Below are 27,186 nucleotides of genomic sequence, written 5' to 3' on the forward strand. Positions count from 1 at the left end.
TTTTATTTTATTGACCAAAAATTAAGCCCCCCACCCCCTGCATCATACACACACACATAGAAAAGGCAAGACCATTGTAACCATTCAAGTGAAGGATATGGTGGGCAAAGCTCCAGGACAGGCATCTCCTCAACACAGCTCATTCAGCACAGGTAATCCCACTCAGGTACTACAGTCTGTTTTGTTAAAAATCTCTACACGCACACGCACGCACACGCACTCTCTGTGCATCGTTTCAGGTCGCTTTACTGCATAATTAAAACAAGAATAAAGTAATGAAAACATTGCAGTGATACAGCAACAGAGGTCTGAGGCACTCAGGGCAGAGAAGATGTTTTCTGGCAAATTTGGAAGTAGACGAGTCCATTTCTGTGAAGCACTAACCCCTTTCCCCCACCTAAATTCTGCAGTGCCAAAGGGAGCCAAGGGTATGCAGCACTTCATGTTCTTGGATGTGTGACAACAAATTCACCAGACATTTTCTAAGAGGTGTATTTTATGCCCATGATTGTATGATTTTTAATGTCTGTGTTGGCTTAAGTTTCTTGTGTTACAGTGGTGTAAGATGAAGTCTACAATGGGGTCTGAAAAATTTTTCATTACAATTCAGAAGAAAAAAATTTATTCCCTCAGCAGAGACACTAAAGATGATGGAAGGGAAATGGGCATGGAAAAAGAAAGGGTAGAGAAAAGAGAGGCTTAATCAATCCACACTCCTTAACACAACCATTTTCAGCTCACCATGACCCACTAACAAAATATAAAGGGGTATTTATACCAATGTTGCCCACTCTATACCTGTCTGAGGAAAAAAAGATCAGTTTTCATAGCTGCCCCCCTAAGACTTCCCAAAAGCCTCAAACTCACTCAACCAAGGGGGAAGAAAATGACCCGTTTAAAAATTACCAAAAGAAAATGAATACAGTGTTGAACATGTTTCATTTTCACACACTCAGACTTGTTTTGAGATACTTCACTGTAAGTCTTGCAAATCCAATCCCCCACAGCTACTGTGGATGTACTTTTTAAAGATGCCCCACAGTTAACAGACGTAAGGATCCCATGAATCATGGGATCTTTTTGGTTCTTGTTGCATTCCTTTACCTAGGCAAGTCTGATACATCAGCTTCACCAAACTTTTGGTGCAGGAGGCTGCCTGCAAGTACTGCTTTGCCAAAAAGCAGCTTATTCCAGGCAGCTGCATATAAGACAGACTTTGTTAACTTCCCATCCTATCAAATCTCCAGCAAGAGAAACAAGTCCTGCCATTAACACAGTGTGCCACCCACAGTGGCAATCACCACCAGCAGAGAGATGGGAGCAGAATTAAAGGTAGCCCATTCTTGTACGTGCGTGTCTTTCTCCCTTCTGCCCCCTTCTCAACTGATAAACAAACAAGGCCCAAAATAGTATCTGCAGAAGTAAGAGCAAGTCTTTGGAATAAGAAATGCTTAAAATCTCAGGTGCCTCTCACAAACCAAGAGTGACAGGGCACACTGAAATGGTGAAAAAAACCTGGATCCCAAAATATCAAGTCCCAGTGGGAAAGCTTACCCACGCTTTTCTAGCTAATATCATGGCAGCAACAGAAGCAGTTGTGGGTCTAATTGGAAGAAAGGTGCTAAAGAGATAATTGAAGAAAAAAGGAAAGTACAGCGTGAGTGTTGTAGGTAGGAGGAAAGCAGGAAATTCTTTAAATTCTTCTCTGCTTTTGCAGACATTGGGTCAGGTTCTTCGAGATATTCCTCTTATCTACAATCACCGAGAACAAAGTAAATGGTGACATCTTTCTAGTCTGTACTCTTAAAAAAATGCATAGTACAGGGGCAAAAAATAGATATATATTTCTGGTTCTGATGCACCTGCTCAGTGTGGGCTATCACTGGGTCATGAAGTGGGGGCGAGTGCTGTCCAGGCGGCGGGTCAGGATCTCGCAGCCCGTGTCTGTGACCAGCAGCGTGTGCTCAAACTGTGCCGAGCGCTTCCCGTCCCTCGTCACCGCGGTCCAACCGTCGGGCCAGGTCTCGTCCTGCCAGCCACCTGAAACAGAGAGCGTCACTTCCTGCCAGCTTTTAAATAACAGCCATCACTCCCCCAAAGAGAAATGAAAAATCTACCAGCTCTACAGGATAGAACCAGCATCCTGTTCAATCACTACTTAGGAGCAAACGAGAGTAACCATTTTACTCTACTGCTAAACTGCTCACCTTCACAGATCATTGGTTCAATTGTAAATACATGGCCTGGCTTCATCACTCCAACTGCCTTGTTTTCTGCAATAAAATAAACACTCAAGTTAGAAGGAAGAATACCATGCTAGTAAATGAACAAATCCTTGTCCTGACAGAATACAACAGAAACACAGTAAAGTCCGAAAAACCCTTCTGAGATGACCTGTTCACTTCTCCATTTTTACATATACATAAAAATTTCCTTTAGCTCTTTCCTTCTCCCCATCCACCAACACTGTAATACTTACTCAAGATGCTTAAAATTAATTGCTGTCTTTCTCTCCAATTCCAAGTGGAATTTAAACTCTAGCTCTATAAAACACTGAAAAAATATAATACAGGAATTTCTGCACATTTCTATAATGGAAAATCATAATTAAAAAACAGAAGTAAGAAGCACTCAAGATATTTAGAGAAGGCTTGAAATCTCCTTACTTGTTTGCACTGAGCCATTAGCTCCAATAAATTGTCAAAATGTGACAGTGGTTAAGTAATCCCATGATTCCATTATTGAAAGACACACTGCCTCCTCATCACCTGGATAATGGGGTCACAGCAGTGTCAGAGGGATAATGCTGTGTTCATTAGCTAACATAAAATAGCAGAGCATTTTGAAGCATCCAGGACAATAGCACAGGAACATTTTGATGTTAAATGCACTGAAAATGCTTATGTGGAAGCACATGAACTGATGGACAGCATGATTCCAAGAGTGCAGTTTGACTGCAGAAAGGCTTCAGCCCATTTCCTCTGTCCTGTTTCACCTGAAGGACAGCACAGCTCAGATGTAACTGGGCCTGAGAGCTGGAACAAACTCCAGAACTGCACAGGAACCATTCACTCCAAGCTACTTTGCTGCTGTAGACAATTTGCATTCATTTTACATCCCCCTATCTAACCTTAATTGTGTTAATTTATTACACTGCCTAAATCACCTAGAGGCTTTAAAAATCTCAGACATCAAGCTGCCACAACAGCGACAGAACATTTTTCTTAGAAAATTATCTTTTTGCTCTTCAAACTCCTTTCATAGTAGGCTAGAAATAAGCAGCAGCATTCTTTTTTCTCCAAGAGGCTTTAAGTCCCTCAGATATTTCCACTTTTGCTGTGACTCTGTATTTAAAAATACCAGAATCTTTCTTTCTGGAAACAGACATATTTGCCCAATGAAAAAAAAAAATCAAAGTTCCAAATAGCCAGGAAAGATAGAAATTTCCTTTGCATTAGATTGGATTTTAATTGGTATAAAAAGCTCTCCACCTCCAAAGAATCCATATTTTCTTCATTTTACACAGCAAAAAGTACATACCAGGAATTGACAGCCCTTTACCGTGCAACTAACAGATCTTCTCTGTTGTCAGAAAAGTACTTTGGGGAAATGATGACATGAAAGTCAGGAACTGCCAGACTATATTCTATAACCATAACACATGTTAACACATTAGGAGATGGGAAGATGGAGGCACCTGTCAGGTCTGAGGAAATAAGTGTCCTATGATCAGGGCAGCTTTACAGCTGAAGTGAGTGTGAACTGCTGATCACTGCCTCATGATTTTTACTCTGCCCTTAGTTGTCCACTGGCACTTAACCTTATGTCCTTTGCTTCTGTGGATGTTGTTTCTTAGTCTTGCTGGAAAAATTTTTGGACATTTCCAAAAACTACCACTACTGGGGGAATGCTCATTCCTCCTCTGCCACACACTAGGATAAAGTTTCCAGAAATACCAAATGACAACGCTCAAATGAAATGAAAGAAACAGGACCCATATTCAGGAACAACACCCATCTATACTATTCAAAGAGCTTTTTATTTGCATCTCTAAATGGCAGTGAGGTTTGGCATAGAACTTCTAAAGAGAGAAACATTTGGCAGTTCATGTCAGACAAGAATGTCTAAAGGAATTCAGCTGGGAATTCAGGCAAAAACTTTGAGCACTTACCCAGTACTGATGAGAGCTAAGACTAACCATTAGTGCAGGCAGATAATGCAGGCACAGGTTCATAAAGCATGCTATGGTTCAGAGTTAAAAAACAAAAATTATTTCTCAAGTGCCAAAATGCCAAACTGATGGCTCAAGTAAATTGGGTGCATTCACTGCAAATCACTTGCCTACTGGACAGCTCAAAGGGAATAAATACTCACTGGCATAATGGGGCACGTTAGGAGCCGTATGGAAAAGTTTATGGATTCCATGCCCGCAGTAGCTCCGAACCACTGAAAATCCATTTGCTTGAGCGTGTTTCTGAATTATGTTCCCCAGCTCTCTGTACCGAACACCAGGCTTCACTGCAAAATTAAAGAGACACAGAGGGGAATTGAGAGAGCTTTCCTTCAACACAACTAACCACCAAACATCATCTCTGTAGCACTCATGGCTTGTGTGTCCATCTGTTCCAGTGTGCAACTTCCTATGATCACTTGATCCACTGAGTGTGTATGTGAGTGCAATAACTTGAGAGAGGGAAGAAACTGTCTCATATTAAAAAAAACAAGAGAGACAGAAGAAAACGCCTTTTTCACAAGGATACTACTTTCCTCCTTTCATGGATGCAACTGCTCACATTAAAAGGATATCAAAGTTTGAAATTAAAGGACTTTCAAAGTACTTGGTGAGCTCTCACACCGAGCTTCAGTGCTTTTTGCAATGATTGTAGGAACCATATTTTAATACACACTTATCCCTCTACTATGTGGAAAATGCACACAAAGGACTGATATTTAGAAAAATAAATAAAGGGAAAATGGGTATCTCTACTCTTAGACAAGATTCTCGATGACAATGCTACAGCAAATAAGAATGTTCATATTCAGGTTTAACTTTTTTGACAATCCCTTTAGGAAGCCTTACAAGTTAGAGAATTTGAAACACGAAAATGATGTGAGAAATTCACTTTGAGCACTTGGACAAGGGAGTAATAACACCATAAAAGAAACAATGTTACATCATTCAGCTAATGAAGCTTCATCCCAAAAACAACCTTGAGCCCCTTAAAACAAAATATCAAGCTTTCCCAAGACTATTCCCAACTCCCTAAATATATGCTGCTTCTTCAGGAGCCACATGTGTGGTTGTGTGGAGCCATCTTAAGCAGAGTTCACATAAAACTTAAGCTTTATGTGAAGCAACTATTTAGTACAATTCTCTGCTAATGCAAGCGACTACAACTGAAACCCTTAAGCTGAATTTACAGAAAATAACAAGAAACTTGTATTACTGGAATATACACACTTCTCCAAAAATTCAAAAAGGACATGGTGGGGAAGAGATTCATCTGTGGTGTTTGTGCTAAATAGCTGTGAAGTATGGGGTTGACAGCACGTGCAACTCATTTCACTGGAGCAAGGACCCCTCTGCTTCTCTCTCATACAGCTAGAGCTCTGCTGGTCCAGCACCAAGATGTTGAGATGATTTAAAGAGGGGAGAGGTGACCCCCTTTTAACAGGTGAGACACTTTCTGCCACAAATCCTACTCAAATGCAATGTCTAAAACCCTTTAAAACACATTACAGCATCTAAAAATCTGGTAAAAAAGACTTACAGTGAGAATTTTAATCTCATTGTAACGAACACAGGGGAATTTCTGTCATAGTTTCTACATCAAAGCCAAGATACAAAGGATAAGAGACAACACATGTAACAATTGCTATTAAAAAGTACAGGATCAAAGATACACACTGTTCTGGTTTAGCTCTAAAAACAAAGTGGTCATTTCAGAACAGTAATCCCACAAAAACAGGTAATCTGTTCTTCACAGCTCAACCTGGCAGTAATTTCTTGATCACACAACGGATACACAAGACATCAATCCTATGGATTTTTGTCTTTTGAGCTGGACTAGCTATCTCCGAATTATTAACCCAAATTGTGCTCATTTTAATGTCTTTTATTACATTTACTTTTCATTAAATGCAAGTTTAAAGCCTTCATATATATACTACCTTAAACTTCAATCTTTAGAGGCCAAGAAGTGATTAAATTATAATGGGGATTTTAAGAAGCTGCAGGGTACAAAAAATACAAATGGTACAAGTACCTCCAGGGACTTGAGAAATTCTTCTTTTGTTTTCTGAAGTCAGAAAGGTATCTGCATGTTTATCTCAGTGTATATCTTGATGCAGCTGCCCTGACTGTTATCTAAGCAAGATAATTAAAACTCTGTAGGTACTGGAAGATAAGGATCTGTCTTCTCTGGCACACTGCCACACAAAATCAAGAGCTCATAACTAGCTTTATGAAGTAACCATCAGGTTTGGCCGGGCTAAGGAGATATGTTTAGGTGCTCACACAATGTTTTACCTTATCAGTTCACTGTGCAACACCATACAAATAATAAAAGTAGGGTTTTCCAAAACATAATTTGCTTGTTGCATTCTCTAAGTTACTCGGATTAAGGATTCTTACTCATCAATGGTCAAAAAAAGGCTGTTTCCATGTCAGTATCATCAGCAGATCAGCTCAGCATCAAATACATTTTCCTCATCAGCCCACATTTCAAAAGAAGTTGCAGCCAGCACTCACAGAAGCATGACTGCATTACACAGCACCCATCATCAGCTGGTGACCACACACCAGTGCTTCTGTGTGCTCACCAGGAGTCGCCCTGAGCAGAGGCAACATGAGCAAGCATTTCTGAGAACCAAAAGCTTCCTGCTGCAGGCAGGGCTCACCTGCATCGATGGCTTGCATGAGGCACTCGTAGGTGGTCTGGACAAGCCTCCTGGCACCCTCGTCCACCTCTCCGACATAGAAGGTCTCGTTGAGATCCCCGTGGTAGCCGTTGCGATAGACGGTGATATCCACTGCCAACACAGCACAGACGGGAAGTTAGCGCCTGCTCCTCACCCCTGCCTCCCACTGCTCAAACAACAAACCTGAACAAATGGGGCACCCCAACTGTGAAGTGCTACTTCACAAGAACTCCCTAAGAAAACTCTTCCAGCAGAAGCAGGTCCTTCATGCTTATCCTGTAGAGTCTATATAATAATTTGTAAGTTAGTGTTGCACTGGTGAACAGTTTGATTTAATGAAATAAAAGGGGTAAGAGGAGGAAAAAAATCCTCCAACAATGCAACACAAACACTGCAAGCTAGCATTGGTTTTTTAAATATAAAAACGGGAAAGAGAAGCTCCTTGATCTATGGGGATTTACCTGGCTATTGTACTTTCTCAGAATTAATTCCAGCACTTATAGGGGGAAATTAAATTTTAAAAGGTATGTAGTCCTTGTTTTGCATATCAAGTTGTCTTGCTATGGCAGAATGGGAACTTCTGTTTCTAAGTCTTTGTTGGTCAGCTGGTAGGTCTAATAGCTGCTAGATCACCAAACCCACTAGAAGGGCCAATGCTCTGGTATTCATGAAGAAACCCACACCCACATCCTCTCCCAGGTAAACAGTCATGAAGGGAGCTGCAGTGTTCAGTAATACTTTAGGAAAATCATACATGAGCTGCTGAGAGAGATCAATACCATCTTTATAGGAAGATGTGGGAAAACACACTTTGGTCTCAACAACTAGACATCACTTGCAACAACTAGACATCACCTTCTGGATGACATGTTCCTGTGGTTCAAAAAACTTGTTTTGGACTCTGGCATGGCTTCCGGGCTAAAAAGTTTTAAATAAAGAAAAAGATGGACGCTTCCTTTCAGTTGTTCATCGGGTACATTCCCTCCAAGGTACCTTTTTTATCCCTCCTTGTAAACTGTTCTGGTCCTCCTTTTCAAGAGGCTTTTGAGCCTCTACTTTACAGCAAAGAAGCCCAGTTCTTCCTCATGATAACAAAGCAAAGGCTCCAAGCTCAATCAAGTGCAGGAATGTAGACAGAGGTATGACTAGAGCCTCTTACAGAAGGTGCTCTCTAGGGCTGAGGTACAGCCTTGGCATGCAATTAGCAGAGGTAAGACACTGTGTAGATGAAGCCAACCATATTCATTACAAGGTTGGAGTACCTCTTCAATTAGAAAAACCCGAGAGAATTCAGATTGTTCAGCCTGGGAAAGGCTTTGTGGTGACTTAATTGTGGCTTCCCAGCACTTGAAGGGAGCCAAGGAGAAAGATGGAGAGTAACTTTTGCAGGACCATGTACAGAGAGGACAAGGAGGAATTAATTCAAACTGAGAGTAGGTTTAGATCAGATACTAAAGGAAAATTCTTTAGTGAGAACAGTGAGGCACTGGAACAGGCTGCCCAGAGAAATTGTGGATGCCCCATCCCTGGAAATGTTGAAGGCCAGGCTGGATGGGGCTTTGAGCAGCCTGGTTTATACTCGAAGTGTCCCTGCCAACAGCACAAGGGTTGAAGCCAAATGATCTTTAAGGTCCCTTCCAACCCAAACCATGATTCTATGAGCTGGGCTTCTTAGGCTGGACTACAGCAATGCCAGAATAGCTGGCAATAATAAAGAGCTGTGCAAAGGCATCATCTTTGAAATTAAAGTAAGACAAAGGAACGTTGGCATACATTGTTACATGTACCCTACAAGCTTAGAGCTTTCAACATACCACACCTTACCTAGACAGGGGCAGCAACCATGAGACTTGTTCTGAAAAGGCTGGTACCCACAGCACTGAGATGTAGACTTAATAGCTATTATTACAAGCCAACATGTTTTAAATATCTGATAATCTAAAAAAATTACAACCTGCTTCAAGAGGTAGATCAAACCTTAGCATACTCTGTGTATTTATTTACAGGTAAGAGAAAAGCAAACCAATGCAATAAACAAAAGTGAAAATGTTTGTACAAAAAAAGTGTCATTAATTTTTACTGCCAAACCAAGAAGAAATGAAGGTTAAAACAAGACAAATAATTTATAAAAGTATTTCTCACCACCCAAGAAGGCCTAAGCACCTTGAGTACCAAGAACAAAAATCAGCTGGTATTGTTAGGCTGTGACATGCTCAAAAAAAGATAACATGCACCTATACAATGCCTGCACATTAGGACCCTTTACAGTCATCATAATCATCAATGAGCATAGCCAAATTGCAACAATCTAGAGCCATCTAATCAAGAATTCACATGGAACGAATCCAGTTGAATAATTCAATATACATTCTATTCACTATATATACACAGCCTGGAACAAGTGGAATCTAGCCTACAAGTGGAATACTCAGGCACTATACTAATGCACAGATCAGGGTAGAAGAACTAAAGCTCTTAAAGTGGCCTGAAGTTCTGAAATTATTTTATTTAATAAATTCATTAATTAAAGTATGTAAAGAGTAGAGGTAAATGAGAACAACCTAACTGACAAATGAGAACAAAAGCCTCTCTTAAGAAGCTATTCTAATGATGTTGCCTGCTTCTGAAACATCATCTTATTGCATGGTTTAAGTGCACACAAGATAAAAATGCTGAAGGTTCATTTTCACAGCACTTACCATTAACAATATCTCCCTCCTGCAATGGCCTCCTGTCAGGAATTCCATGACAGATCACTTCATTCACTGACGTACAACACGACTTGGGGAAATTATAATAATTCAAAGGGGAAGGATAACAATTCCTTGCAATACAAGCCTAAATAGAGAAAATACAATTTACACTAGTAGGTTTTGTACAAAGAAAAAACACTGTAAAAAACATATGTGCAACAGCTTTACAGTAAGAATGACAGGCTGAAAAGCAGTGACTCCAGAAAATAAGATTCTTCAAGCATTTCCGGGCAATGTTTTTGTTATACCTTGCATCTCTTACCAGGAAGAAATTAAAGCTACTTTCATTTTGTTTCTACTCATTTTCATCTTTGACTGCAAATGCTGAGATATTCAGGTTTGAAACAATGCATGGCAATACTGACTCAGTCTTAAAAAGTCATTTTCAATTACTGCTTTTAAGCGCTCAGTCTGAGATTTCTGCAAGACACACAAGCTGAACAAAATAATATTTAGCACTATTTCCCCCCCAGCTTTAAAACCTTAAGCTGTTTCCCTTTCACTGTAATAACCTTACTGTATTTTTGCAAAACTGACACATTTCATATATATTTACACATACATATATACACATACTTTGTGAGCAAAGTACTGAGAAAAAAAAGTTGTGTTACCTTTTTTTTTTAATTTTTAAAAAAAATACTGTTTTTAAAACTGAAAAATACCAATTAGGGATATCAGTCACTATCAACAACCTGCCAAAGTTTCCATAAACTGTTGAGGAGGGGTAACTCCATGTTAAATACTAGTTGTTCATATTAGACATTGTGCCTAAGCAAGCAGTTTGATGTTTAATGCATTAGTTTGTGTTTAACAGTTTTGAACTGTTTAATGCAGTTCAACAGAATTCTCCAGCCTAATGAAAGCCATCTTAGCTCAACACCTGCAGATGCAGACAAAAAGGAAGCTCTCTAACAAACTTAACTATACCAAAACTGTTTCCTTTCTCACAATGCACAGATTAAATGATTCACAGAGAAGACAGCAAAGCAAAGTTCAAATATCTATAGAAAGTTAAGGCAGGAAGCATTCTTGAACATGTTTTTTAAACACTTCACTGGACTGTGGCTTTATTTCGTCAGACTGCATCAAACATCTTGTTTCAGTTCTCTCTGAGGCACCTCAGTTCTGATTCCCAATCATAAATAATTTAACTTTCTCCTCTGTATGTCTTAGCCAACCACAGAGTACAAGAAGTCCATGGCCTACAAATGTTGTTCTTTATATAATGGTATCTGTGGAGCAAAAAGGGTTTAGAAGAAAGAAAACATGATGTTAATTGAGAAAGCAAGTGAAGAAACTTAGAAGAAATCTGAAGCCAGAAATATGGAAGCAACTAATACAGAGAGAGGCCCAGGAGTTCCTAAATCACTTTGAACCTACCATTGCACTGTAGCTCATTTCTGCCATCTGCACTACCCACCAGCTTCAAAGTGGGAAACAGTTTGAAATAAAGAAATGGAATTCATGCAACAAAGAAAACCACACAATAATCATTTAAAATAAAGTGATAGAAGAAAACACTTATAAACACCAGAAGAATAATAAACTTATCTTACTAAATGGACAGCATGATCAATTTCTTCAGTAGTTACTCCTGGTTTCACCATCATGGCAGCAACATCCAATACTTCTCTAGCAAGCTGCAAATGAAACAAATAAAAAATTTAAAATAGATTTTAAATTGATCTATTGGCTCAATTTAAGTTCATTTTAAACAGGCCAGGACTACTCTCTACAAGATTTGTAACCCATTTTTGACAGCTACACTGAAATAACCAGGAAAGCTGTGTGAAGTTGGGTTCTAGAAAGACTTTGAGATCCCTCCAGGTCATGTACTCAGCCACCTCTGTGAGAGCTGACAATATCCCAGTTAAGGGTTGGACCACATTTTCCTTGAATGCCATAATCTTAAATCAAACTACCTAATGCATTTCAAAGTTTGACTTTATGCACGAGGAAGTGATTACAATTGAACAGCTCTTTTTCAAAAATTTTTAAGGATGGGGCTTTGTTCTGCTCTTTAGTTTTTACTTAGTACCAACTCCAAGAGAGGAAAAAGTTCTCATTTATGCACTATAAATCATATTCTTAACAAACACAATGTGTCAGGCACAGATTGCCTTACTAGTAATAACAAATGCACAAAACAGATAAAAGTCATCCTTCTGCTTGCAAAATACTTTACTGGGAACTGGGGTCACAAGAAGGAAAAAAGCCAGAAGATATCAAGCTTCCCAAACTATTTTTCAGCACTCTAAAGTGGTTTGAACATTTGTACTCTCAAATGTGCTGTGAAAAAGGGGTAAAATTATTACAGATTTTTAAAGACTGTAAAGGCACCTTGCCAGAAAAATCAAAACCCCCTTACCCTACACACTACTCGCATCCCTTCTATATCCTCAGATGACAGTATTTTTATTTGAGAGGTTCCTTTTAAAGCTTGTTCTGATTCAGACATTCCTGAAAAGAAAAAAGGGAGAAGACTAAAAAAGACAGAAAAAACCCCATGCTATATAGAGTGATGATTGCTACACATATCCAATCCAGGAACTTCCTTAGCTTACCAAGGGCAATAGAAGTACAGACTTTCTCACCACAGCCTAAAGAAAGAAACCCACCAAGCCACAGTATGATGATATTATTCAGATTAATTGGAATTCATAAGCCTTCCACAACACCATAATGCCCCATGTGCTCAGGAAACCCATTCACTTACTGCATAAAACCATCATGTCCAGTTAGTCAAAACACAATCTTAAATACTAGGTTGACAAGGAAGTTGTTTTAGTCACAGAAAAGCATTTTTCAGCTGCTCTTAGAAAATAATTAGTGAAAATTACATTCTAGCACAGTCATAAAGGGTTACATGAGCTTGGGAATATACCTGGTTATACTACTGCAATAATCAGCGGACAAAAACATGTAAATCCTTCCTACCAAATTCTGTGCAATCTCAGCTTTATAGATGAGCAACCCCATAAAATCCAGTATTTTGTGTTGTTTTAATATTTACACTCTTTAAAAATAACTATGGAATATCTTAAGATTAAAAAATAATGCTAACAGATTTCATAGCAGCCTTTTGGGGAAATGCAAAGCCCCAATACTGGTATAAAAAGAGGAAAATACCAAAACAATCCCAAAAGTAAGTAATTTTGAAAGCGCATTCCCTCTCTGTCCAAAACCAGCTGGAACTCATACCCCAGTTTTCTTTTGGGGGGGTTGCATACTGCAAGGTTTCCTTGGTTTTATTATAAAATAATACATTTTCAACAGATACACTGATGCCACAGAGAATGGTTTAGTAGAATTTATCTGTGACAGTCAATTGATTGCTGCTTGTTAACAAATTAGCAACAGAACCAGGACTTGTATGTTTGAGATTAAAAAAAAACCCCAAACCAAATTAACTAACTCTCCATTTCCTGTACACCTTTGAAAGACAACCCATTACAAACTTTGGACTTCCAAAAAATACTTGCAACCATGATTTTTTAAAAATGAGTAAGTTACTGTGGAGCAGTAGTAAGGTGAGAACAGACAAGAGGTTCCCTTCTCCAGTATCTCCTTCATGCATTAAAGGCTTTTTCAATGGAAAGGAAAACAGAGAGCAAACATAACACTCAGAATTGTGATTTGTTTCAGGTTACCTAGTGGGTGATCAGCATAATCCGGTCTCTGAATATAACTTGGCACAGGTCTTGTGGGTGTCTAAATAAATCACAGGCAAAGCTGGTTAGGTTGCAGCAACATTTATTATAGTTACAAAACCAGAATCACACAGTAAAATTAAATACAATATGAAATATTTCATGTGAAATATGGCAAAATCCATTTAGAAAAAGTTGCAAAGTATGTAAACACTCCAAAAATTCCAAGTTTCAATCCCAGACATTCTGCTGTTACCCCTATTGCTATCATATTATACAACTTTTAATAACTAACTGTACAGCTTTGTAAAAATCAAATTTTTATTGTCAAGTGAATCTTACTGGTTTTATAATGTATTATGCCTTATTGTAGCATTTTTTTCTGCTGCTTTCCAGACTGCAAGTGCACTAGTGTCAAATACATCCCTCTTCTCTTTAGCAAGAGAATACTTACTTCTAATCATCATCTTAGTCAAAATCTCTAATTCCACTTGCATCAGTGTTACAGCAGTCACAAGACAAAAAAGCCAAAGTTCAGAGATAACACAACTAAATTACTTAGCCAGTGAAATGTCCCGAACACCTTTTACTCCAACAACACTAACAAACACACATGGGCTCAGGTTCAGCTAATCTGTTCTCTAATGAGCCTGTAACATGGAGAAGACTTAGAGAGAGAATGCCACTGGGGCAGCTTTTCTAGCAGAGGCCAATTAGAAAAGACAAATGTAAAGAAAATGTCATTATTGCTGCAAAAAAAAGCTTCAGCTTACTCCATGTACAAACTTGTACCAAGTTAAAAATACAGTTACATCTGTATGTCCCTCTGTGTGTGTGTAATACATATATATATATACAGAGTTATATGTCATCATCTTCTAAACCCAATTTACTTTCACAACCAAAGATCTTACTGACCTCTGCTGTTCTTCACCATTCCAGTGCAGGAGATTACTGTAACCTCTGTTCACCAGTTCCCTCACCACGTTATTTTAAACCACTTACATAATATAATAAAAAACCATTTATTTAAATTTTAAATGAATTCACCTGAACTTTTTAGAAACAGACTGCTCTATAATGGGTGAGGACAACAAACAGCTGGGAGATATCAGCTGAACTAGCAGTAGCTTTTTTGCAGAATAAATGTCACAGTGTACATCCAAAAGGTATGACCTTAAAATAAAATGAACCATGATAAGGACAGACATCATGTCCTTGCCATGGGGTTCAGATTGAGAAGCTCTCCTCCTTCAGCAAAAATGTGGGAGGTCATCAGGTCAGGAGTGCTCCATGAGCTGCTCAGAACACAGCAGTGCTGCAGTAGAGTGGCACCTCTTGCTTACCAGTGGGTAGTGTGGCCTGAGTTTCCCAGTGTAACGATAACCAGACCAGGGATTTGTGTTGACATCACCTTCCAGGCTCCAGGAGGAAACTTCACGCTTAGCTTTTTCATCTTCTGAAAAGATAAGAAAAAGGGGGAAAAAAAGTTGCAGCAGCAAAACCTGTCCTACTAAGAATGAGAACTGTGGTGTCTAGAAAGTGACTTAGAAGTGCCTAAGTCTAGACCTGAGTCTTTCTGGAATTTCAGATACTGATATATGCAAGTGTAAGTAGTAGTTATCATTTTGTGTTGTCCATTCCAAATTCAGATTCTTCCCACCCTATTCAACAGCAAACTGGGGAATGTCAGGACTGAATGCACAAAGGAAGTGCAGTAATTAAGTTGTTCTTCATTTGCAGTTTTATAACACAGTGCTTGTTTCATTCCTGGGAAAAAAGCCTGTTTCTACAGAGGCACTCAGTATCCCTTCAATTAACACCCTTGCACTGCAGGGGAACATTCCTTCCTTGTGATCTCCCTTAGCACTCAGTGACCAAAATGACCTGAGGTGGGAAGGAGACCATCCAAAGGTGGAAGGGAGGCCATCCTACTGTCAGGCTCAACTCATGGAGGCTGCTACCCCTCCAGAGCTGCTGGAGAGAGTGCAGGTCCTGCCACTTCTGCAGTTCAGGACAAACCGTGCTCACACCTTAGGAGATGGTCCCAAACTGCTGGAGCTTCCCACCTCTCCAAACCTTGTGAAATTCACGTCTGATCTGGTCCAATGACTGACTTCATTCACAAACAACATATTCCTATGAGGGGAAATTGAAGGTGTTTAAATAAAGGATTGAAACAAGCAGATCCTGAGCAATACCCAAAGGAGAATTCAGAAACAGAAGGCAAGGATTAAGGAAGAGCATAATAACATTAATCTTTAACTCATAACTGGATAACTTGTCTGTTTCCTCTTTTTATGTCTCAGAAGGATGAAGAGGTAGCAAAAGGTCTGCCATTGCAAGCCTAATGTCAATTCCTGAGAGCCTCTGTGGCTGATATCTAAGCCATATGCTCAGATGACATTCAGTTCAGATGAAACTGAGAAATAACAATTTGAAAGTCCAAAGCTTTTCATAATCACCCAAATTGACAGGATGCAGAATGCAAGTGTGAACTACTGGATCCCTACACTGGGAAGGCAGAAAGAAGGAAAACATTTGTAATTATCTGTACTACTCTATTTACCATCCAACATTTATCATGAAAAAAAGAAGCTTTATTGGGTTTTAGGAAAGGAGGTAAATTATTTGAGGATGTGAGTTTCTGCCATATCACTTTTTAATCCTACCTCCCTTCTCATCAGGGCTTAATGAAGATAGGCAGGGTGGTGGCAGGGAGGAGGCAAGGGGACAGAACTGAGGTCTGCCCTCTCTCTGGTTTTAAACTTAGGGGTTATTTTCACTACTCAGATAAGGTAGAATCTACCAGTCTCCTGGTACTTCTGTGACAGAGCTACCAGCTGTCACTAGGGCACACAGATACTCTTACTACTTTGAACTGAACTCAGCAAAATCCTAGCTATGATACATCCTTTATCAGTGGCTGCACCATGCACACAAGCATCCTCCCTTTTGTCCCAAAAATGTACAGAACAGCTGCACTCTGACTCACTTGTGTCCCAGTAAGTGTCTAATCACAAAGACTTTGCAAGAACCTTTCCCACTGCACTGCCTTTGACTGCATTAGACATCAAAATGCTATGAAGGAACACTGCCCTATAGTAGTGATTTATTATTCTCCTTGTCCTTTATTTCAGCACCACGCCTTCTGTGTCCATATACCTGGCAATGTAGCTCAAGCAGTAATTCATGCAAATAGAAAAGTGAACAGAAACAAACACTTCTGTGAACCTCTGCCTCTGAAATTTTACACAGTGCTTTAGATTGTTGAGAACTGGACAAAATTTCAGATATGCATCACCCAGTGCCAGGTATCTTGGGAAAAAACCCAATACCATTCCAAGGTGAGAAGCACAGAGCAGCTGAGGTTGGAAGGGACATCTGGAGGTCATCTGGTCCAATCCCCAGCTGAAGCAAGGCCACCTACAGCTCACTGCACAGGACAAAACCAACTCAAAGAAATATGAAAATGCATTTTAAAAAGTAATGTACTTACTTGCTTTCTTGTGTAGTAACTTGTGAGTGGCCCAGCTTCCCTTAAAGCATTCCTAGAATTGCAAACAAAAATGTATAAGTATATGTTTTAAGCAGTATTTACATGGACAGACATGCCAAGATGACAAAATGGAGAAGCAAATGGATTTTAAAGAAAACTGGAAGACTGTTTTTATTAACCCTTGCAGCAATATGCAGCAAATGCTACTGGTAACTGCTAGTCTTAGCAACAGAAAATATCACATTCAAAAGTTCATTAATCAGAATAGGCAGAAAAAGCACAGCCAAACAGACAACACCCATGGCAGTGAAATACACTGACATAATCCTACATATTGACTATTTATCATTATGTAAACACCATGGTGGCTGCAGGTTGGCTGAAACAGAGTTTTTCTCTGTACCTGACCTTACAGCGCTGCAGTGAGCAGCAAGGTCCTCCCCTGACTCCAAGACAAATCCACCTCCTCCTGCTAACTGCATCCCTTCTGCCTCCTGCTCCAGCACAGGAAAGCAACAGAGGCCAATTAGCACAACCACAGGAGAACTAATGAAGTAGACTAAAGGGCGGAAATGAGGGCTACTGAGTGAAAATAGGAAATTGAAAAAAAATATTGAGAAAGTTGAAATGGAAATCAAGAAAAGAGTGACTGTGGCGAGTCTGGCCTTTTCTCTTCTTCCCAAGCACAAATAGAGCAGTTAATGCAAGGAACAAAGAATCAGCAAAGGGGCAGATGGAAACAACTAGCAGCTGGAGAATAAAAAAGGACTAAGATGAAGAAAAGACATGAAAGAAAGAGATTTAAGCAGAAAAACTGCAGAAGGCAGGATAAAGGTAATCCTTTAAGGTACTAATTAGCAAATTACTTGGGTTACTAGCAGAAATTCTAAATCAATGCCTATGGGCACTCAAAACATCCATTAAGAAACTGCTAATTCTAATTATTGACAATTACAGCTGAATTTCTGAAGAAAGAGGCAGGAAGCAAAGTGGTTTACTTTCTAAGGAGAAACAATACTAATGCTGAATCATCATTGTAAAACTACCACCCAGAGCCAATAACTGATTCAACCTAAAGTATACAACCCTCAACCAGCCCAAGACAACACATCTGCGAACTGAGCCCAGCTTGTAACATTCTACCCTTGCTTCAGGGCTGCTCTGGAGCTCTCTGAGCAGTCTGCTCGTGTTGAGCCACCCTCTCCCTCCTCCCTCATTAGTCTTGCAACCAGCAGGTACCAAAGTGCACCCACAAACACACAGAACAGTGGTGCACAAGCACACCTACGTTCAAAGAGACCCTGCTGTGTGTGTGCTGTCCCCTCATGACCACAACCAGCTGCTCCTTGTGTTGTGGTGCCCCACACACCAGCAGGGACTGCGCTGCCAGGCGCTCTGAAAGCAACGCTTCCGATGACTGGAGAGAACGCCACTTCCAACAGCAGCCCAAGTTTACTGTCACACTTACATAACCCACTGCAACACAGACCTTTGCACTGCACTGTTCTCTGCTGGGCGGAAAGGAACAGGTTTGAACTGAAGCCTGCTTTAGGGAAAAGAAAAAGAATAAAAAAATATCTAAAAATGCTATTTCAAGGACACTGGAAGAACCAGTATAGTTTTAATCCCCTTTCAAACACAAGGTCTTTGCTCTGAAGCATAAAGGAAGGACTAAGCAGCTATCAAGTCTGCAAACCTAAAACCCACTATTTGGAATATAAAGGAGTATTTGGGAAGGGAAAGGAAGGGAAGGGAAGGGAAGGGAAGGGAAGGGAAAGGAAAGGAAAGGAAAGGAAAGGAAAGGAAAGGAAAGGAAAGGAAAGGAAAGGAAAGGAAAGGAAAGGAAAGGAAAGGAAAGGAAAGGAAAGGAAAGGAAAGGAAAGGAAAGGAAAGGAAAGGAAAGGAAAGGAAAGGAAAGGAAAGGAAAGGAAAGGAAAGGAAAGGAAAGGAAAGGAAAGGAAAGGAAAGGAAAGGAAAGGAAAGGAAAGGAAAGGAAAGGAAAGGAAAGGAAAGGAAAGGAAAGGAAAGGAAAGGAAAGGAAAACATCAGCTGTGGCAATTACTGATTGTAGTTCATTCTCTGCTTTCCCATTAAATTTTGGGGGATGTTCTCCAATGCCCTGGCTTTGTCCTATACCAACAGCCTTTCCACTGCGCTGGCCCCCAGCCAGAAAAAAACAGGCAAACACAGCACCAGGGACAGAAGCATAACTTGAAGAACTCCATTTTGGCTTTTCATTTCCTGCAGCTGTGGACAACCTAAGATGATTCTGCATAAGGCTGTCACATGCCTAAGTTGTCCCAAACGTGTTTCTGAGATTTTACTTGCCCTCTATCTCCAGAGGAGCAGTAGCTCTGCCAGAACTCCTGGGGCACAGCTCCAAAGGTGCAACCATGTTCACTACAACCAGACACCTGCACAGCCATCAACTGCAACAGGCATGCACAGCACATCCAGAACATTTTGGTGAGCAGGGGCTGTTCCAAGTGCACGGTACAACCCATCAGTCTCTCTGCCTTGGTCTGACACTGCTGGAAGGCACTCACAGGACATGCTGCACATCCACCTACAGCCCATCTATTTTGTGTAGGATCAGTCATACGCTCCCTGCGAGCACTGCACTGACCGGGTACATACAAATTATTTATATCTAACAACCCACAGCACAAGCACCACACTGCACATGACTGCAGAGCTCTGCCTTGGCAGTTCCACACAAAAATATGGCAGCTGTCATCTCACAGGGTGGAGAATCATAGCTCTGGCAACAAAGCACTCCCAAAGTACCACCGCACATTGCAAACACCCTCACCCTCTATACTGCAGGCTTCCCAACAAGCTGTGGAAGAAACCTACTCTTTCTCTCCATCTGGGCCACTTTTTGGAGTATTTTCTGGAGAAAATCATGCTTTTCACTGAGCCTTCTCCTGACACATCTACTTCAATCTGGCTATTGCCATTCCTGTCTCTTAACAATTCTTCTGTGCTCCTATCCAGGTCAGGATAGAAAATTTTCAATGACTAAATAAACAAAATCCAGGGGAAAAAATATCCAGGGTGACTTTTAATATTAAAATGAAGAAACTAAAGATTTTTTTTTTCCAGATAGAGTGAAAAAAGGAACATGTAACACAGCATGGCTATATTTTAAAGCATTAGCTTCAGTGGGAAAGTACACAGGAACAATATGAATTTGGCCTCAAGTTCCTTGGAAGACTTCCTAGTGCTTCCCATTTCAAGCACTACACAATCCAATATCATGCCTGATATTAATATCCCCACCCTTTGTACCTAAAGCATTTTTCTTTTTTATTGCATGTGACTTTTACACCTCAATCAAGACAGACATAGAAACACTGAAGAGGACTCTACAAGAAGAGAGGTCAAATGTATGACCAAAAAAAAAAAAAAGCAGACTGGTTATCCTTGACTTGTTTAGGGCAATCCTGGGTACAACTATTCCATCAGAAAGAAAAATATAAATGTGTCTTCTAGACAAAGGCAGCCAACATACCGAAACCTTCAACAACATTTCTGGCTTCGGGACATTCTTAAGCCAATCCCACTGGTTTTGTGTTTAGAGACAAGTTCAACCCAGTGTTCATCAGAATGTATCAAAAGGTAACCAAAGGCACAACCGGCATTACCATTTGAAAAGATTCCTGCTGGATCCCCTTGTGGAAGATGTGCTATTTCTGAAAATGATTTTTACCTTAAGGACTCACCCAATATCAAGAGAATCATGTGACATGGCAGTATTGGTTTTGTAGTAAGGTGCATTTTCACTATGAACACACTGATCACTACCAAATACCTCGAGTTTTTTTTTTTTTTTTAATCAATCATTGAAAGAACAAAACCCTCTAAAATAGTTATTGAAGTAATTAGGGGAAAAAATTCTTCTATGTTTATTGTCATTTTTACAATAATAACAGAAATCTTCTTATTGATTCAGTTCATGTATGCATACAATCTGATTAAGAGGTGGAAAAGTACAGCCAACTGCAAATTCCAGAGGAAAAAAGGATGCTCAATCAAGATTAGGATATTACTACACTACAAACTTCTGTACAGCACAGAGATAACAAACTAGATTTAAATAAGCTACACAGAGACATGGATGCCCCATTCCTGGATGTGCTCACAGCCAGGATGGACAGAGCTCTGAACAACCTGGTCTAGTGGAAGGTGTCCCTGCTCATGGCAGATTGGAACTTGATGGTCTTTATGGTCCCTTCCAAGCCAGGCCACTCTATGATAGCCAAGTCCACCACAGCACAGAAGCCAAGACAGGCTGACAGACAGTGTTTCTGCACTGCCTTTGCATGGGAAAGGCTCATTTCAAGTTAGCTCTGCCAATCCCCCTGTCAGCACTCCAACTTGTGTCCAACTTCCACAGAATCACCCCCTCCATCCTCTATGGTCATAATTTAGAGTCACGGCAATGAATTTCAAAAATTTTCTACTTTACAGAAAATTTAAAAAAATAATCAAGACTGTGAGGACAGACTGTCTCTTTGCATGTCATTATATCCTGAACTGCAATGGACAAACTGCAAGTGCCAAGCAGCACACTGTAGCTAAAAATACTCTGAGCAATCTTTTTAACAGAATTTACAAATGTCCTTTAGAATGTAAAACTGTCTGGGGCTTAACCTGAGACCAAGTCATTTTGCATAATGAGAACTCATTTTTAACCAAATACCTTAAAGGTATGCAAAACAGAAGACAAAAAAACCCCCTCTGAAGTACAGCATTTAGTTTAATACCAGGCTATCAATTATATATACATATTAAATACAATACAGATTAATTCATATTTTACCCATAAGTACAAGTATGTTGAGGTGTTAATACATTTGATGTTAAATGAAACAGTTGATACTTTTCAGCATAGTGAAATACTTCTAGGGCAGTACAAGCCCACAGAAACAGCCTCCAGCCTGAAAAACTCTGTACAAAATTCCCAAAGCAGGACACATGAATAGTCAGTTTTTCAGAAGAGTTGGATATGTGTTTTCAGAATATGTGTTTTCAACTCCAAGAGAAGCACCTACATTCAGAGCCTTGGTGTCAGCAGGGTTGATCGACTTTCTCCTTCATCCAAGACCCCATCTTACCCTGAGACTCCTGGGTCCTTCATGACCCTTTGTGGAAGGGACTGCATTTTGCAGCTCTTCAGATTTACAGAAATATCCAACTGATTTTTGAGTGTAGTGAAGGAACAAGGGACCAGAGGAATTCCAACTGGACTATCCTGTCAGTACATGGAACACTAGCTCAGCAGGTCTCCCTACAGGAGCCTGAAGTTTTACTTTCAGAAAGTCACGAAGGCTCAGCTTTCATATCTCACCAACAATCAGGTGCTTACCTCAGACACAGGTATTCATGGTGATTTATAGGCAATTGAGAATGTCAGCTTCCTGATGAAGGAGATCTGATTTTCTAGAAGATGGTATCAGCTGAGTGCCATTTATGCCTGAGGAAACTCCTGTGCGCTGCAGCAGAATCCAGCCTATTTCAGGCACAAAGAACACTGAACCAAGGATGAAACACTGCACTGATGTCCTATGGTCTGATGTGAGAGAGGACAAAAAATAGTTTCATCCAGGTCTATTGCTCCCTGCTCCCCCATCCCCAGCACATTGACAGTGAAAGGGAACAGCAAAGCAGCAGATGGAACAGCAATCCTCTCTTCAGGTCCACAGTTTTTCACAAATCACTGTCACCTTCAGCATCCAAAGCTGTCAAGGGCCCAGGGCTGAGTGTCAGTGAAAATGTGCCTTCCAGAAAGCAGTAAATTGTATATAAACTCACTGAGAGAACAAAACAGCATTTCTTTGCTGAAGAAAATCATACCCCACCGCAGATATCAAGAGGTATCACGAGATATTGGGAGGCATGCACCAGTGCAAGAGAGACACTGACCCTGACTGTACAGTTCAGAGAAATGCTACCCATTCAAACACCCAAAACACACATGGCAGAGTCACCAGGTAACCCCAGTCCTCACTTCTGACTCCATAACCAGACCACTTCATACACCTGGGGCTGACAACACAAGGGCACACAAAACAGGAAGGGGCAGCACTTCTTGAGTAAGTTATGACTACTACTAAGATACAACCCACGGCCACCAGCTCTCCAAGAAACAAAAATGGCAAAGGCCACTGACTTCAGAGGAACAGAATGTTTCCCCAATGTGTCTACAAGTAGGTATTTGTGAATTTGGATGGAGAAATGGCCCTGTAGTAGCATCTAGTCCACACCACAGTAAACCTATTGTTTTGCCCAAGACACTTACATAAGTATTATGAAAGATAAAGTTTTTCACAAAAGTAACACAGAATCACTCATAAGTGATCCATTCACAATTAGAAGGCTCATATAAAAATGGTAACCGGAGTTCTCAAGAACAGTCACTACTCTCCCTTTCTTTATCCTTCAGCCACTTGTAGAAGACATAAAAGAAATGCAAACTGTCTACTTAAGCACAAATTCTTTATGTATACCACACACAATGTACACACAAGTGACGGTATCTGTAAGGCAGATTTCACAATAACAAATTCATCCTAGCAAGAGAAACTCTACACCTGAGATGTGATGCTGGACATCTGTGTGATTTCCACATTCAGAAGATAAATGAATTACTGTATCTCGCCATAAGATGATAAACACACACAACACTGCAATAAGTCTCTAAATAAAAAGAAAACCAGACAGTGAAAAAAGGCAGCTGGTAGTGACAGTATTGATTTACTAGCCTAAAATATTACTAAGGGTTAACAGCAGACAGAATCCCCCAACAGAACAGTTCCTCTTGTTACAGCTTGAAGTGAAAGGGAAAAAAACAAGCCAGGGTTCAACAGGCCACCTCAAGAGCTTCTTTGCTGCTAAAAGCCATTTTCACCTTGTCTCCATGACCAGTTCAAAACCTCCCTGCTAGGCAACATGGCCCCCTTTCCATCCATGATCCACAAGCACAACTATTATTTAGCAGCCGTACCCAGCTTCCAAGGTGCCCAAAAGCCAGAGAGAAAACAGTGTTGGCTCAAAGGAATCCTAGAGAATGTCAAATTTCTCCAGCCTAAACATTTTCAGAGCATGTTGCTGAGGCATATGTTCTGATGCAGAGAAAGAGAAAAAAAATAAGTGACCAGAATAACACCCTTTATCCAGGAAAGGAGAAACACAAATGATAAATTCACCAGGGAAATCATTGTCTTGACACAATCTACTTGGAAAGTTCACTTTAATTCTCTATGTGCAGTCATGAAAAATAATTTTTAATCAATCTCCACACTACACTGGGATCCTCAGCCCTATATTTACTATACCTCCTACACCTTTCAGTCCTATATCAATTCTTTCTTAGCAAATGATATGTTAGTGATTTATAATCCAAACACATGGCTTCACATGGTTACCATACTACAGCAGTTCACAATTTTCTGTTGTTTAATCTTAGCACTAGGGAAAATAAATTCCTACAAATTTGGTTTTAGCTCTGATTGGAGTTTTGGCTACAAAAAAAAGTCATTGTAGGCTTCCAAGCAGATTAATTACCAGGTGCCCATGCCCATACAGATGCTTTTACCTGCCAAGGTGATGCTAGATAGCTTGTGGCTCCCAATCCACCCTCAGCCCAGAGGAAGCGCCCACACACCTGGCTACCACCAGCGCATTCCATAAGGACAGGCTGACTTTATGGCTGGGCTGAACTGGGCCACAGTGGGCAAGCCTGCTCTTCAGCAGCACACTCCTGAAGTGTTTCATGACCCTGCAGTGCTAAACCAGCAAAAAAACCCCAAACAATTAATGCAACTCCTTTTCCTCCATTTAAAAGAAAACTCTGAAGGCCTCAGAAGTGGCTCACCAAGGAATCAGGGACAGCCTAAGGCAATGGGTAGAAGCGCGCATCCTCAGAGGGAGGGAGCAGCACCAAGCCAGCTACAACACAGGCTGTGCTGTGAGGTGGAATAACATCCTAGGACCACTCACTAGCTTATCTAAGAGTTATTTATGCGTGTAAGACCAGAATGGAAAGAAAACCACCAAAGAGAGAACTCCAGAAAAGTTTCACTGATGCTAACCAGTCCACTGCTGTCAGCTGAAACTTGCTGGAAGTTCAGAGAAAATAAGCTGGAAGTTCACCTGCCATGTGCTTATTTGAAGAGGCAGCCAGGTTGTCAGCAGCACCTCCCTCACCCTCCTGACTGTGCCTGCCAGACACCGGGGCAGGATGGCAGCGAGTCTCCTCCATGGCACACAGCGGGTGACAAGGACAGCTGGAGCACTGGGACAGCTCCATCCATGCTGGGCCAACACAGGGCACTCAGCGGGGCTGAGGGTCCTTGCCACAGGATGAACATGGGCACTCTTCTCTCTGTGCATGACATTTCTTGCCCATCTTTAAAACAGGCTGTCACTAATGTCCTTCTCTGTAACACCTTGCCCCAAAACCTCCAAAGCACCTTCAGTGTGCTTACCCACATTGCTGATGGGCACAGCAAGGCACAACATGCCCCAAGTCACTCAGAAATGAGATGACTGGGATTCCCAGTTCAGTAGTTCACTTTCTAGGCAGGACAGCTTTGCAACCATGTTGTCAGTTATACAGCAGCCTATTTTAACAAGCCAAAAAGTATTTCCAGTAATTCTCATTTTTTCTAAAAGCAGCAGCAGATATTTCCAAATAATTAAACTCAGTATATAGAAAACCAGAATCTCTGCATGGAATTAGCTGAGTTAGAGGTGGGAAGGAGGGGAGTGAAGATGTAACTGGAACTCTTCACACTGGCCTGTTCGTTCTCTTAGCAAATGGTTTTGTCATCACCAACCAATATTTGTATACACTGATGATGCATGTATGATGAATTTTATATCAGACATGTCAAAACAGAGCAAATCCTAGAAGTTAACCACAAGCACCACGTGGGAACTAGAGATGCAGAATTGTCAGAACAATTCTGAGCTGCAGTCACTCTAATTTGGCAGCAACTCCCAGCATAGGGCACAGAGACCTCAGGGGAAAGTACCAGAAGCTGTGCAGCGGGTGTGTCACAAGCACGTGGGAAATTTTCCCCATGTCCTATGCAAACCATAACTATCAGCTTACACCCTAACTCGGAAAAAAATTATTCCCAATTAATAAATTAATAATAAATTAATCTAGCTGATGTGACTGAATTATTTTCTTATGTTTATCCACAAAAATCCAGTGACTTTACTGTGTTATAATTGTGACAAGGAAAGCCAGTGTTAATCTCTGAACTGAACACATAAGTCCTTACTGATTTTGACAGAATTACACATACAAACAGTTCAAAGGATTAGGCTATGTATTTCAGTGCCCATTTGAAAGTTAATTAAAAAACCAAACAAAACCAAAAGGAGTCCCACAAACAAAAACGACACTCAGTCATCAGACTGTCCTTTCTATAGAAGGACCACACTCTGTTACCACTGTGGCCCACAGAACACGTCCAATTTTCACATTTCTACGTGGGAGCTGACTGCTCTATGACATGTGGCCTAACCTGAACCTTCCTGTTTGGCACCCTCAGAGCAGAACACCAAAGGACATAGTGGGAAAAAAAGAAGTTAGGAATGAAAAGGGAGTAAGACAAAAACGGAAGAGTAGCAAATAGTTTTCACAAAAACTCATAACTTAAAGAAAATCTGTTTTCAGAGCAACAAGTCTCCCGGTGTCTATCAAAGCCGAGCAACTCCAGAGCAGACGCCGGCAGGGAAACGCAGCCGCTGGAATTTGATGAGCACGTCCTCACTTTGTCCCACTAAGCCTTTATTTTTAAGGGGGGCATACGGACCACGCACCCCTTCAGGCAGAGAACATCCGTGCACCCTCTCACGAGCGCTCCGGCTGCGCTTCGGTGCCGCCGAGGTCCCGCACCGCCCGCGGCCACGAGGAGGAACGGGGCTCCCTCCCCGCCGGGGCCGCCTGCCCGGCTCCCCCGGCTCCAACAACCGAGGAACCGAAGGGGAACTTCCCGCGGGGTCCCCGGCCGGGCGCCGCTGGCCCAGGCTGGCGGGGGGCGGGCGGGCAGAGAGGCAGAGCCGGGCACGCCGGGCCGGGCCCGGGCGGCCGGGAGCCGGCGCGGGGAGCTGGATCGTGCGCCCGCCGCACGCCCGGAGCGCCGAGCGAGGGGCTGGGCCGCGGGGGAGCTCACCTGCGAGCAGAAGTATGAGCCCTGGATGCCCAGCTTGAGGCAGGTGGGGCACTGCAGCTTGGCCTCGCTGCTGCAGCCGGCGGTCTCGCACACTCTGCGGGTCTCCACCGCCGCCGCCATGCTGCCGGGCGGCCACGGGGGAGGAGCCGCCGCCCGGAGCTGCCGCC

The 27,186-nt window shown here is 41.3% G+C and overlaps 1 protein-coding gene across 1 annotated transcript; it reads right to left on the reverse strand.

The window, feature by feature from the left end:
* On the reverse strand, positions 1-27,177 carry METAP1 (methionyl aminopeptidase 1). The gene is made up of 11 exons (XM_058803450.1): positions 27,020-27,177; positions 16,827-16,878; positions 14,674-14,786; positions 13,328-13,388; positions 12,046-12,137; positions 11,234-11,317; positions 9,621-9,759; positions 6,901-7,032; positions 4,375-4,518; positions 2,208-2,273; positions 1-2,040 (listed from the first exon to the last, which is right to left on the reverse strand). Exons 1-11 carry the CDS (start codon positions 27,137-27,139, stop codon positions 1,880-1,882), a joined length of 1,164 nt encoding a protein of 387 aa, XP_058659433.1. The 5' UTR covers positions 27,140-27,177; the 3' UTR covers positions 1-1,879.
* Between the last annotated feature and the right edge of the window lie 9 nt (positions 27,178-27,186).

Source organism: Ammospiza caudacuta, chromosome 4 (genome assembly GCF_027887145.1).
Source record: "Ammospiza caudacuta isolate bAmmCau1 chromosome 4, bAmmCau1.pri, whole genome shotgun sequence".
Lineage (NCBI taxonomy): Eukaryota > Metazoa > Chordata > Aves > Passeriformes > Passerellidae > Ammospiza > Ammospiza caudacuta.

Coding starts and splice junctions, on each gene's coding strand:
- METAP1 (XM_058803450.1), bottom strand. CDS start 27,139: ATGGCGGCGGCGGTGGAGACCCGCAGAGTGTGCGAGACCGCCGGCTGC. Junction 13,389..14,673: donor TCAGGCCACACTACCCACTG/GTAAGCAAGAGG, acceptor TGATTTATTTAG/ACACCCACAAGACCTGTGCC. Junction 4,519..6,900: donor CATGCAAGCCATCGATGCAG/GTGAGCCCTGCC, acceptor TTAATTTTGCAG/TGAAGCCTGGTGTTCGGTAC.